We start from the raw sequence: 13779 nt of genomic DNA, 5'->3' as shown, positions 1-13779 counted from the left end.
CCCCAGATCTCTCCCCGTCCCCATCCGCATCCCCTCCCTCCACCCCCCGCGAGCGAGCGCAGCGCACCAGGTGTCGGATGAGTTGACGCGGCGGGACGAGCGGAGGCGAGGGCGAGGCGAGGCGAGTCGAGGCAGCGCGGGAGGCGGGGGTGCGGCCGAGGCGGGGCGGGAGGCAGATCTGGGGAATCTGGCAGGAGCGGCGGTGGGGCTGCGGGCGCGGGGGCGGGCGGGGGGCTGGGCGGACGGCGCGGACGAGGGCGGCGAGGGGGAGGACTGCAGGCTCAGGCCCTGGCGGCGGAGGCTGCTCGCGTCCATGGCGTTCTCGTGGCCCTCGGCCCTCCGCCTCGCCGTCGGCGCCGCCCTGCTCACGGCCGCCGGCGTCGCGCTCTTCACGCTCCCCGTCGAGAAGGTGCGCGCCTCATCCTCCCCTCCCCGTCGCCGGCCTGATTCGGGCCCTGCTGCCGATGCTATAATAGATGTGATGACGTTAGGGCGTCTGCTTTGTGATCTATACGCTTACGACATGCGTGCTGTAGTGGGGCGCGGGAGAAGTCCTCTGGGTTGCCGAAATGTAGCTCTGTCCTGGCTCCTGATTAGATGTATTCCACCCATCGATTACCCTTAGTTTCGTCATGGTGGTTTTGCGGAAATAGAACTTTTGGTATGGCATTGTGTTGTATGGCTGAAAGTTTCCTAGCAAATGGAGTCAGTGGCTGCTGGCACGCATTCAAAAGTTCAGATCGTTAGAAATGTGGGCTTGTATAGAGTAGAATGTTCATTGCATTCCAGTATAGAACGATAGTGTGACCTAATCAGTGAAATAATTTGTAGGCAGAAATTATCTCATCTATGTAAATACTATTTTGCAAAGCATTTGACGATGTAACATGTGTTCTATCAAGGCTCTAAAAAAATCTGTACCCGTTACTGTCTGTTCACCCATCTAGTAAGTATTGTACGACGGAATTGGTAATTACATGCAAATGTTAGGGCTGTAAGGGTTCCTTTCACAAGGAGACTGGTATCCATTTGTTATAATCTATTCGAGTGGATCCTTCTCCAAATAATAGCAATATAGAATGTAGTTTGATATGTTTATACACTTCTATAGCAGTCTTTAATGTTCTCCTTTTCCATAGTGGAATTCATAGCGTAATTTCAAAGCAGAGTCAGGATTATAATTTCCAATGCGAAACCATTTCCTTAGATACCTTTTCCCCATGTTTTAATTAGTTGATTCTTCTAATGCTAGTTCTAATAGGCCACTTAATACGGCAGAACTTTCTCATACTATCACATTTGTCCTTTCAAAGAACCGTTTGCTTAGTCTTCATATTATCAGATATGATGGCATGTTGGTTGATAATATTGATATGGAGTTAGATTGGTAATTTGAGAGGAAAAGTATGCAGGTTAATGGTCCTGTTGGCTTTCGTACTTCCATTTGATAATGTTAGCCTTTGTTTATGGAACAAAACCGTCTATTGTTTGAGATCTCTGTCAATTAAGTATCAGTGCTAGGCTTCAGATTTCACTTTCTCTAGAATTATTGAAACTAAATCTAATCTGTGTCTAAAATTTCTCTGTTAGCATTTTTTTATTGCGTCTTATTTCGACCATAATCCCATATCCTCCAATATTTGTTAGTCCATGGATCTTTACATATTATTACCCTAGGACTACAGTTCTAAGAATTTTTCTTATTCTTTCATTCTTTGTTTATCTTTCTACTAGATGCCACAGTTTAATGTTTTTCCTTAACACACACAACATACATGTTTTGCTTCAAATGCTTAATCTTCTCATTTTATTCATGATGAGTCTCGGTATGACATTAACAGATTTTGAAGGATTTTCTTCTTTGGATCAAAGAGAACCTGGGTGCATGGGGTCCTTTGGTATTGTAAGTAATCTCTCCCCTCTGTTACATAATTGTATTGGCATGGTGAATTCAACTGAATACAATGTCCTCCACTCCTCCCTACCACGCTCACTACTTAGGTATTCCATTTTTCACACTCACTCGTGGCCACCTTCCTAGCATCCTTTGAGTGGACCAATTTTCCAGCACAACCTTGAAAGAACTTGAGGCATACACCGCACACCACACTTACGCATAAACAAGGAGGGTGGTTTACACAGCTGTTGCTCAAGATCAAAATTTCTGTTTCATATTTGAAAGAATATGTTGAGATATATTGTTCATAATTGCTGTGTTGTACATTGCAGGGCCCTTGCTTACATCCCTTTGACGGTCTTAGCTGTTCCAGCCTCAATACTCACAGTAAGCGTGAATCGGATTTTCTGTTAGCAGTCACTTCTGATGGAACTTTCGTTTGGTAGGCTCTCCTCTTTATTTGACACTATTAATTGGTTGATTGGTGTGCATTCTCTTCTTGTTTAGCTTGGAGGTGGTTATCTATTTGGCTTGCCCGTTGGGTTTGTTGCTGATTCTATTGGAGCAACAATTGGTGCAACTGCTGCATTTTTGCTTGGTAGAACGGTAAGAATGAACGATAATACTCTTATAATTTAAACGCAAATTGCATGTTGTCACAGATAACAAATGCACTGCTCAAGAACCAGTTGCCAATTAACTGCAATTCTGTCTTCCTGACGATGTTCTCTCATATATTGTTGAACCTAAATTATAGTATGTTGCATTTTCCTTTTCTTTATCAACTGTAATTGGATAAGAAGATAATATGATAAAATACACATGGCTAGCTCAATACGTATAGGTATGCTACCCTGGTCTGCGGAAACTTTAATTTCTGCCTCTTAGTTTCATCTTTAATGGCATCTTTGCATTATTTAATGTTTTATATCTTATAGTTCTATATGACTTGCAGATTGGAAGGCCGTATGTTCTCTCCAAATGCAAAGATTACCCCAAGTTTCAAGCAGTAGCTATAGCCATCCAAAGGTCTGGCTTCAAGGTAACTTCTTTCGGATTAGATGTTATAGCTGTGTGATGTGAAAAACACAATAACTTCCAAATATTCTGCAAATGTTTCAGTTCCACATGATTGTTAAATTTTTAAAAATTAAGACTATTGCTATGAATAATGTCCAAAGGTGATACTAGAAACCTGAGATTTCCAACATATAATTATCAAGGAAAGCATATTGTCTCATTTTATGATTTTGTTGGAGTAATTTATGTGATTTTGTGGTTTTTCGGTGCTGGTTCTTACCCCACAATATACGAATGCCCAAGGACTTTTTTTTAAGTTTTAACTTGTACATGTATCAATATATGTGTTTTTTTTGTTCTGGTTCTTACCCTACAATTTTGCTATTTTGGTGACTGTTTTACGTTGTAACTTGTCGTGTTTCAATATATGTTATTGGAATTCTCCTGCATATCACAATAAACCTAATTATGTTACACTTTTCATATTTTTGTTCACAGATCGTGTTGCTACTACGGCTTGTACCTCTACTTCCATTTAACATGTTGAACTACCTGTTGTCTGTCACTCCTGTTGGCATTGTGGAATACATGCTGGCTTCTTGGCTGGGAATGATGGTATGCTTCAAGTTTTTCTCTTCGTTGTCTAATTTTAGTCATGTTTTTAGTCTTGTAATACTGTGGGCTGGGGTGCCGGCACAGACTGGTTGGCCAGTTGACCTAATGAAACCTCACATTGTTACCATCAGCAACCTTGTCTTGTAACCATGCATTCACCATCAGGCTTTGTGTAATTTTCTGCTTCGTGCACTGTTGTATGAGTAGACATAATTATTTTCAGAAAGTCGTGTTCGATTCCACAGTTTCTTAATCAGCAATTCAGCATATTACTATATCTCCGCACAAAACATGGTCACATGTAACATGATACTAACATCTACTAACTTGCATGTTTTGTTACCTTTAACTAAAAGTGCTGATCTTAAACTATCAGGTGTTTGTGACCTTTGTTGCTAATCATATTTATTCTTTTGCCAGCCAATCACTCTCGCCTTGGTATATGTGGGAACAACACTAAAAGATCTATCAGATGTGACACATGGATGGAGTGAGATCTCCACTACCAGATGGGTGAGCAATTGAGTATTGTAGCATTTTCCTGTATTATTTTTTGAAGTAGGTATCATGTTTGTCATAGAAAACAGAGTCCATAATTATTGTTGACGTTTCCTCTGTTGTATGGCTTGGGTTTCTTCCAGGTTGCTTTTCGATCATTCATGCTTGGCCATGAGCCATGTGATGTTTATTGTGCAGAATTTAGATCAGTGAAATTTATTCATAGCAATTTTGTAGTATACACTTCGTTTGCATTTGGCTTCTTTTGATATTTGGTCAGGCTTTTGCAAAAACTTAAGTTGCATGCATGAGCATGATCTATCAAGTTCCGGAGTTATTTTCAACGATGCAAATTTTATCACAATCAACAAGTACTCCCTCCCTGGACCCTGCGGAAGGGGAGCCTTGGCGCAGTGGTAAAGCTGCTGCCTTGTGACCATGAGGTCATGGGTTCAAGTCCTGGAAACAGCCTCTTACAGAAATGTAGGGAAAGGCTGCGTACTATAGACCCAAAGTGGTCGGACCCTTCCCTGGACCCTGCGCAAGCGGGAGCTACATGCACCAGGTTGCCCTTTTTTTTTCAACAAGTACTCCCTCCATTCCTAAATATAAGTCTTTTAAGGGATTCCACTATAGACTACATATGGAGCAAAATGAGTGAACTTATACTCTAAAAGGCGTCTATATACATCCAAATGTAGTTTCCATAGTGGAGTCTCTAAAAAGACTTATATTTAGGTACGGAGGGAGTATGTTGTAGTGACATATTGGTATATGTATGCTAGGAAAATGTGCTTGGTATTTCCTGGTAGCACTAAAAAGCAGTCGTCTACAGTTGATGCACTTCAAGTTGTTCGATCTTTTTTAAAAGTAGGCGCCACTGTTATACACAGCTTTTAACGACTTCTTTGTTCTTCACAGGTTCTCATAATTTCTGGCTTTGCAATGTCCAGTAAGTGCCAGTTCCTCCGTTATTCTTTGTGGCCACTCTACTGCTGCTTACATTTTAAATTGTCTTCTGAGTTAGATGGGATTTTCATTTTGGTGTGCTCAATCTTGATGCCATGAAAATTGACATGCTTTTACTGTGTGCCATACTTCACAACACTAGTAATTGCAAGTGTATGCTGACAATTTTCCTCGTGCCATGCTGCAGTTCTCTTGATTATATGCGTCACAAGAGTCGCAAAATCTGCTCTGGACAAGGCGCTGGCAGAGAATGGGGAGGCGGATCTAGGAGCCCCGCAGCTTCCGGTGGCGGCCTCTCCCTCGGATCTGCATCAACCTCTTGTAATCAGGATTGACACCTCGAACGAAGATCACGAGAAGTAAAACCTGTTGCTTACAACTTTACATGTACATTCTGTGGGATCTGTAGCGTTGTACTCCTTATATTAGTTCTGGTTTAAGGAAGACATGGGTGTTAAAAGGTTAAAAAGGAAGGGGGAAAAAGAGAGGGAGATTGACTGATAGGTGATACTACAGTGTACACTGTTTCCTTTTTGTTTTAATCCACGTGCTGCGACTCTTATTGTTGATGCCGTCACAATTGTAGCTGTACTTTCTTATATTGACGCGTTCAAGCTCCAGAGCTTGATTATCATCAATACTCCCTCTGTTCACTTTTATAAGATGTTTTAGATAGTTCAGACAGCTTGCAAAACAGTTTAAAATCAGCTGTCTAAAACGTCAAATGGAGGGAGTAGCCAAAAAGTGTTGTACTCGCTCCTAGTCCCGATGAGGTATTTAGCTCATACAGGTGCGAACATTGTGGTGCGAATGGATGTAGAGGGACAGTGATAGCAGGGTTGGGTGAGGAAGTGGAGACTAGCGAGACTAACCTGAGTGATTTTGGACCAACTTGTTCATGCTTAAACACGAGACGAGGCTACTATAACACGACGAAACATGATGATTGGCAGTTTGGCACTTTGGCAGTCGAAAATAGTTTTTCAATCAGGAAGCCAAAGACACGGCTTGAGCATGTGCACGGCTTTGCGGCCACACCAGCTCTCTGCCTGGTGCAGGGTGGCCGGCCGATGAGAGCGGCCAGACTCCTGGCGATCGATATCGTCACGCACGCGGGCGAAGGCGTGGTGTGAGGACCGGGCAGGGGAGCTAGCTGCCGGCGTGGCTGGTATGTACTCCGTAGTACGAGTATATCTCATCTATTCTGACTGACATGTGCACGCGAATGGCAGTGACACACAAACCCGAGGTATATATACACGCAACGGCGCAAATACTTCCAACGGCACCCCGCCATCGCTTCTTCGGGCTCTCCGCAACCGGAACGCACTCCGCCAAGTTTCCTCCACTACCAGCGTCGGTTCCTCCACTGAATCCAGGAGCAACCGAACAACAAAGCAACCGTTCTCTCTTCCTTCCTCGCTTTGTTTCAGGGAAAGCAACCGTTCTCAAAACACAAGAAACAACAAGAGCAGATTTTCCACGCCAGCAAGCGATCAAACCCAAGCGATCGATCCTCTACACTACGTGCCACTACTACGTGACATGCCACGCAGACACGGCCAAGTCTCGAGCGGCAGCGGGGAGGAGAGCGCGCCATGGTCATGGAGATGGCGAGCGCGAGGAGGCGGGCGCGGCGACCACGCCGTGCTCTGGAGCGCCTGCGTCCTCCTCTCCGCCGCCTCGCTGCTCCTCGCCGCCACCCTCTCCTCGGGCTTCGGGGCCGCCAGGCTCTCCGCCGGAGAGGTCAGCGTGGTCGTGAGGGCGAGCACCGGCGCTGTCGTCGTGACGACGGACGGAGACGCTGCCGTCGACAACGGCCGCGGGCACTGCGGCGACGCTGATCACGACGGCATGCTAACCGACGGCGAGTGGGTGCGCGAGGAAGCGGGCGTGGCCCCTCTCTACGACTCGAGGGAGTGCCCGTTCGTCGACGTGGGGTTCCGGTGCCGGGAGAACGGCCGGCCGGACGACGGGTACGCCCGGTGGAGGTGGCGGCCGAGGCACTGCGAGCTCCCGAGGTCTGCACCATGGCGGCATGCATGGTGTCATGGACGGAACTGCACTCTTTTTGATCTGTTAATTAACACACATTGCTCGTCGATCACTTGCAGGTTCGACGCCGAGAAGCTGCTGGAGGTGCTCCGGAACCGCCGGCTGGTGTTCGTCGGCGACTCCATCGGGCGCAACCAGTGGGAGTCGATGCTCTGCATGCTCTCCTCGGCCGTCGCCGACGCCGGGGCCTCGGTGCGCGAGGAGCACGGGAGCCCCATCACCAAGCACAAGGGCTTCCTCTCCTTCCGGTTCCTCCGCCACAACCTCACGGTGGAGCACTACCGGTCGCCGTACCTGGTCCGGCGCGGCGGCCGCCCCCGCCGCGCGCCCAGGCACGTCCGCTCCACGCTCCAGCTCCGCGCCATGGACTCCAGGGCGCACCTGTGGAAGGGCGCCGACGTGCTCGTCTTCAACTCCGGCCACTGGTGGAACCACGACCGGCTCCAGCAGCTGTATGCATATTTAATTTTATGGATATAGCTTGAAATGTTTGCTCGGGTTCCATGGCTTGACCTTGCTGTGCCAGGCATTGCTACTTCCAGGAAGGCAAGAGGCTGAGGCTGGACATGAGCGTGGAGGCGGCCTACCAGAGAGCCATGGACACAGTGCACGAATGGGTCCAGAAGGAGGTGGACGGCAGCAAGACCCTGGCCGTGTTCAGAACCTACTCGCCGGCGCACAATAGGCAGGTTTCCTCCGTTGGTCTTGTGAATTTCAGCCATGAACCATGATTTGCACAGATAAGTAATTTGCTTGTTAATGTGCAGGGGCACAAATGGCGGGAGCTGCGGCAAGGAGACGCTGCCGGAGCTGAACATGACGCGAATCTCGCTGGGCCGGTGGCCGGGAATGCTGCAGCCGGCGTTTGGGGGACCGGAATCGGCCGTCGTCAGGGACCTGCGTCTGCGTGTGATGAACGTGACGCAGATGACGGCGCACAGGAGGGACGGCCACCCGGCGGTGTACAATGTGGAGCCGTCGGCGAGGATGCCGGTGGGGCAGAGGGAGGACTGCAGCCACTGGTGCCTGCCGGGTGTGCCCGACGCGTGGAACGAGCTCCTCTACGCCATGGTTCTCGCCAGGCTTTCTTAGACGTTCTCTTGACTGACGTGTACGTACATCTACTTCGCATTTGGATTTTTTGTTTCTTTCCGAAAAGGAGTAATTATTCACCTACAATTTACAAAGTAATACATTAATAAGTTTGAAGCCACCATTGGCAACATCCGTTGTTACTCCTATCCACCATTGGCATATTATCGGGGCTGCATACTCACACCTTACACCAAAGCCCAACATCTAAAGTGGGAGACCTCAACCAAGCCGAACTGCCGGGTCTGGGTCACACACTGGTCCAGCGTATTTTCAGTGTGCACCGTATACGCGCGCTGCAGAGGCCGTCGCAACAGTGGTCCACCAATTCATCTTTAGAGCAGGTACTAATGCATCGACGTAGCCAGACCTGCCGTCGACGCCACCACCTCCCTACATGCGTTCATCATCACACATCCTTCGCCCAACAGTTTATTGATTTCGAAGAAGGTAGTGTGGATTTTTTGATTTCCTAAAAGAGTTTTGGTTCAACATTTTTTTCTCGAAAGAAGACAAAAAATAAAATAAAGAATAAAATATGCTCCAGTGATTATGCTCCATACTGGGTAAAAATCTCATTGGTTTACACACCGTCGTGAACAACAATTGGTTCTTCGTTCGGTGTAGCGTAGACCATAAATATGAAAAAATAATATCAAAAGAGAAGAGCTTTTGTCACTAAAAACCAAATCATTTCTACATAGGCAAATTGACCATAATAAGGCATACACTCTCACTCTTATTAGCATTCGAATCTATTTGAAGTACCGTCCAACGAGTGATAAAAAATATTGGCAACACTTGTGCATGGATAAAGATTGAACGCTATTTGGATGTCTGGCGCGCAAACTTGAACTGGAAAAAGTGGTGCTTGATTGTCTAGTCGTGAGTACAAATGCTACACTTCTTCTTTCCTTGCCAATTGCAACAATGATGTTATCTTTGGTTAATACAACTCCCCTCCGAAGATACTACACAGAGATTTTAACCTTTAGTGGAATTTTCGACTTTTAATTTTTCTTGTTATTATTACTGGGACCTCTAAACGTGTGAGCGATGGTAGACTGTGAATGGCCCATATGTAGTGAGGTTCCAGCGAAACACATTTCATCCTTGTATTAGATTAATCTAATCAGGATAAAAGATTTTTCCATGACATAATACGGAGGCCAATCAAATCCCGTCCGAAAAAATATCCGACGAGGATGAATTGAGCACATGTGCAAGAGTGTCATTCTTATCGCGAACAATGTGATATAAAGCTGAATATTGTTTTTGGAGGCTCGCATTGCCTAGCCAGTTGTCCTCCAGAAATGGATCTCTGACCCGTCTTTTATCGCAAAGGATCAAAAGCAGAAAACATATTTTTTACCGCCATTAGACTATCTCAAAAGTGCGAGTCACCGGGTTTTCAATAGGCGTGAGACATAGACTTCTGGGCTAGATACTTATTGCGCAATAGGGTTTGCCAAACACCATCCTCAGTAAGTAAGACATCATTCCTGACCCGCATGTCGTGAATGTAAGGCCATCTTAGTCTTTTGGCCTACAAACCACACTCCATTTGGCCAAGCAGTACCTTTTATTTTCATTGTCTCCTTGCCAAAAGGATCTGGATCTAAAATAATCCAACCTTCGCAAGACCTTTTTTTGGGAGTTGAAAAAAAATAAAGCATATAGAGAACCATATTAATGAGAACATAATTGATTAAGACCAATTATCCTCCAACAGAGAGGAACTTGTCTTTCCAACTGCTCAACCGTTTCTCTAAGACACCTCTACATGTTTCCACTCCACATTAGTGAGACATTGATAATGAATTGGAATTACCAAATAGTAATCGGAATTGGCCTTGCGCACACTCAAACAAGTCAAGGTAATCGTCTGTCATCTCATTGGCCTCTCTAATGTAGAACAACTCACTTTTATGAATGCTAATTTTAAGACCTGATTTTGGTTGTAAAATATATAAACAAGGAAAACAAATCGTCACCCGATAGCTCGAGCAAGCATCTTCTCCGAGCATTCACATGCTCCGTAGAGCACTTCCCTTAGTCTCTTTCGTGGAGAAACAAACTTCCGTGATGTTTCTCTCCCTGGATGGGATCTTATCCCCTCTGATGTCTCCCTCCCTCCTCATCTGACGCCCTTCCTCTACCGTGCTTCCATGGATGGCCTCAGGGTGTCACAATGGCAATCGAGTTGGAGGTCAAACCAAATCCTCTACGTGCTCGAGGTCGGGGAAGATGGCAGACTCCCCAGGCTCTCTAGATCTAGCGATGGGAGGGTTCTGGTGACCCCCCCATGAGTGAAAACGATGTGAAAAAATGTTGGTTCTCGAACTAAAACCACAAGAAGAATTATGGATGGTCGTCTAAAAAAAGAATTATGGAACAAAGGGAGTAGTTACTTGTATTTTTTTATGCTGTATGCATATGTTGTGTGTCAACATGCTGCAAGTTCGTGTGTTTTTGACGTATACACACATGTACCACATTGCAATGATTACGAACATATGTCTCAAATGTTGGTTATACTGCCCCATGTGTTGCGTCGCTATGTCTGGCCTCGTTTGATCTTGTATGAAACCTTTCACTTTCATTTGTTACCTAGGCAGACTCTTAGTTATAACACCGTAAGGGCCTCAGTTAAAGGCGGGCAATCACTTCGTATATAAAAAATGTCTCAAAATTTGCATATGATGTGACAGATTTTATCAAGCATTTTATGCGCAATGAGATGCACGGTTGTGTTTGGAATGATGTAATATTTGTCATGTTTTTGACTCATTGTGAGAATAATGTTGTACTCGCACGAAAAAACCATTGCACATGGATTTTCAATTGCAATGATTGGACACATCAAAATTAATATGTTAATCATATTCTGGTACTCGTGGCTCGAGCTGAATGGTCAAGTCCGATCGCCGGCTAGCTTAGGCCACAAAGTACTAATTAATCAAGTGTTTTCGGAATGAGCTCATTGATCAATGTGGCAATAGATTTTTCCATCAGTAGATTTTGTATTATCATGCATCTATGTGACATGCCAATTCTCCTAATTTAGGATGTGAACATGCTATTCATATGCATTGCATGATTAGGCATTATTTGAAGTTCATCAGTTTATTTTGAGAATCTATGAACACTAGTATGGATTGGGTCATCGCCACGGTTGAAAATTCCTATCGCACACACAGTTACAAATCGTCATCTTGCGATGGTGCGCGATAGGGGAGAGAGTGCATCACACATGCTAGAGGTTAATCGTGGCTATTTCAGTCGAAAAACATTATTTCAACACAATAAACAATGAATAAGGCTTTTTAGGGTATGTGTTGTGTCCATGTTAGTTTTTTTGTGGGCTTTCAGGCGAAATGGCCAAGATGGGTACATATTTGGGTGGGTATGTGCGGGAATTACCTAGTGTCTACGGATTTTAAGGCGTACATATAAGGCCTTCATGGGTAAGGTGGATAACTGGTACAGGTAATGCTATGTCATCCACATCCTGGTATTAACTGGTGGGTATGGTATTTGACCCAACAAATTTCCCATGGTCATTAAAACTTGCCCATCCTGACACCTAGTAGTGTAATTACCCACGGAGATGTGGTAACGGTTAACCAATGTCAACTTGACTAGTGAGGATGACCAGGTAATTTCTACTTGCCAACTACATTTTCATGCTTTTGAACTTGAACATTGGCATATCATTGTTTTCACTTGACTTGAAACTTCTTATTTTTTATTGTGATGCTGGCAAGCACAAGGCATCTCTACTCCTAATGGAGCAGTTGGTAACCTGGTACTCCGGTTTTATTTTCATCCGGTTTTATTTCCTCCCACCACCCCTAGATTTTCTCCTTCCCATTATAAAAAATCAAATCCTTCGCGCACTTATGTGTAGCCCCAACAGATCCATGTCAAATAAAATGCAATCATCAATCAATCAGAGGGAAGTTGAGACATTTCCTTTTTATATAGGATTCACTGCCATACACGGCCCAGGCGGTAAAAAGAAGAATAAGGTTCCCGTTTTGCAATTAACCGTACATTTCAGCCGCATCTCATTCCCGCACAGAATCATAATCACATCGATGCCCACCTCTTCCCGACGTAGCCTTCACCCTCGATTCCCTAGCCTACTCTCCCGATCCAGTCGCCGCCACAACAACGCAGGGGCAGCTACGACAGCAGCCCGCCCGGAGGCATACCTCTACGTGGCATGGCGGCGACGCAACCCTCGCTACTGCAGCCGCCCGGGTCCAAGCGGCTGACGGTGACGACGGTGCATGGGTCTTCGCAGCCACCGATGATGTCTACTACACAACCTTCCTCTTGTAGACGTTGTTGGGCCTCCAACTGCAGAGGTTTGTAGGACAGTGGCAAACTTTCCTCAAGTGGATGACCTAAGGTTTATCAATCCGTGGGAGGCGTAGGATGAAGATGGTCTCTCTCAAGCAACCCTGCAACCAAATAACAAAGAGTCTCTTGTGTCTCCAACACACCCAATACAATGGTAAATTGTATAGGTGCACTAGTTCGGCGAAGAGATGGTGATACAAGTGCAATATGGATGATAGATAAAGGTTTTTGCAATCTGAAAATATAAAAACAGCAAGGTAACTAATGGTAAAAGTGAGCGTAAACGATATTACAATGCGTTGAAACAAGGCCTAGGGTTCATACTTTCACTAGTGCAAGTTCTCTCAACAATAATAACATAATTGGATCATATAACTATCTCTCAACATGCAACAAAGAGTCATTCCAAAGTCACTAATAGAGAAGAACAAACGAAGAGATTATGGTAGGGTACGAAACCACCTCAAAGTTATCCTTTCTGATCTATCTATTCAAGAGTCCGTAGTAAAATAACACGAAGCTATTCTTTCCGTTCAATCTATCATAGAGTTCGTACTAGAATAACACCTTAAGACACAAATCAACCAAAACCCTAATGTCACCTAGATACTCCAATGTCACCTCAAGTATCCGTGGGTATGATTATACGATATGCATCACACAATCTCAGATTCATCTATTCAAACCAACACAAAGTACTTCAAAGAGTGCCCCAAAGTTTCTACCATAGAGTCAAGACGAAAACATGTGCCAACCCCTATGCATAGGTTCATGGGTGGAACCCGCAAGTTGATCACCAAAACATACGTCAAATGGATCAATAGAATACCCCATTGTCACCACGGGTATCCCACACAAGACATACATCAAGTATTCTCAAATCCTTAAAGACTCAATCCGATAAGATAACTTCAAAGGGAAAACTCAATCCATTACAAGAGAGTAGAGGGGGAGAAACATCATAAGATCCAACTATAATAGCAAAGCTCGCGATACATCAAGATCGTATCACCTCAAGAACACGAGAAAGAGAGAGATCAAACACATAGCTACTGGTACATACCCTCAGCCTCGAGGGTGAACTACTTCCTCCTCGTCATGGAGAGCGCCGGGATGATGAAGATGGCCACCGGAAAGGGATTCCCCCCTCCGCAGGGTGCCGGAACGGGTCTAGATTGGTTTTCAGTGGCTACGGAGGCTTCTGGCGACGGAAGTCCCGATCTATTCTGTTCCCTGAAGTTTTTAGGGTATATGGGTATACATAG

At 45.2% G+C, this 13779-nt stretch overlaps 2 protein-coding genes across 2 annotated transcripts; both read left to right on the top strand.

Annotated features, from left to right (window-relative positions):
* The first annotated feature begins 209 nt into the window (after nt 1-209).
* Nucleotides 210-5571, top strand: LOC119353515 (TVP38/TMEM64 family membrane protein slr0305-like). The gene is made up of 9 exons (XM_037620135.1): nt 210-409; nt 1842-1903; nt 2230-2284; nt 2405-2503; nt 2853-2939; nt 3416-3532; nt 3953-4045; nt 4952-4982; nt 5187-5571. The coding sequence occupies exons 1-9, from the start codon at nt 314-316 to the stop codon at nt 5360-5362; spliced, it is 816 nt and encodes a 271-aa protein (XP_037476032.1). The 5' UTR covers nt 210-313; the 3' UTR covers nt 5363-5571.
* A 973-nt stretch (nt 5572-6544) lies between these two features.
* On the top strand, nt 6545-8146 carry LOC119357676 (protein trichome birefringence-like 11). The gene is made up of 4 exons (XM_037624543.1): nt 6545-7020; nt 7114-7506; nt 7581-7739; nt 7822-8146. Exons 1-4 carry the CDS (start codon nt 6545-6547, stop codon nt 8144-8146), a joined length of 1353 nt encoding a protein of 450 aa, XP_037480440.1.
* The last annotated feature ends 5633 nt before the right edge of the window (nt 8147-13779 follow it).

Source organism: Triticum dicoccoides, chromosome 2A, assembly GCF_002162155.2.
Source record: "Triticum dicoccoides isolate Atlit2015 ecotype Zavitan chromosome 2A, WEW_v2.0, whole genome shotgun sequence".
NCBI classification, from domain to species: Eukaryota; Viridiplantae; Streptophyta; class Magnoliopsida; order Poales; family Poaceae; genus Triticum; species Triticum dicoccoides.
This window is presented reverse-complemented; position numbering and strand designations above follow the sequence as displayed.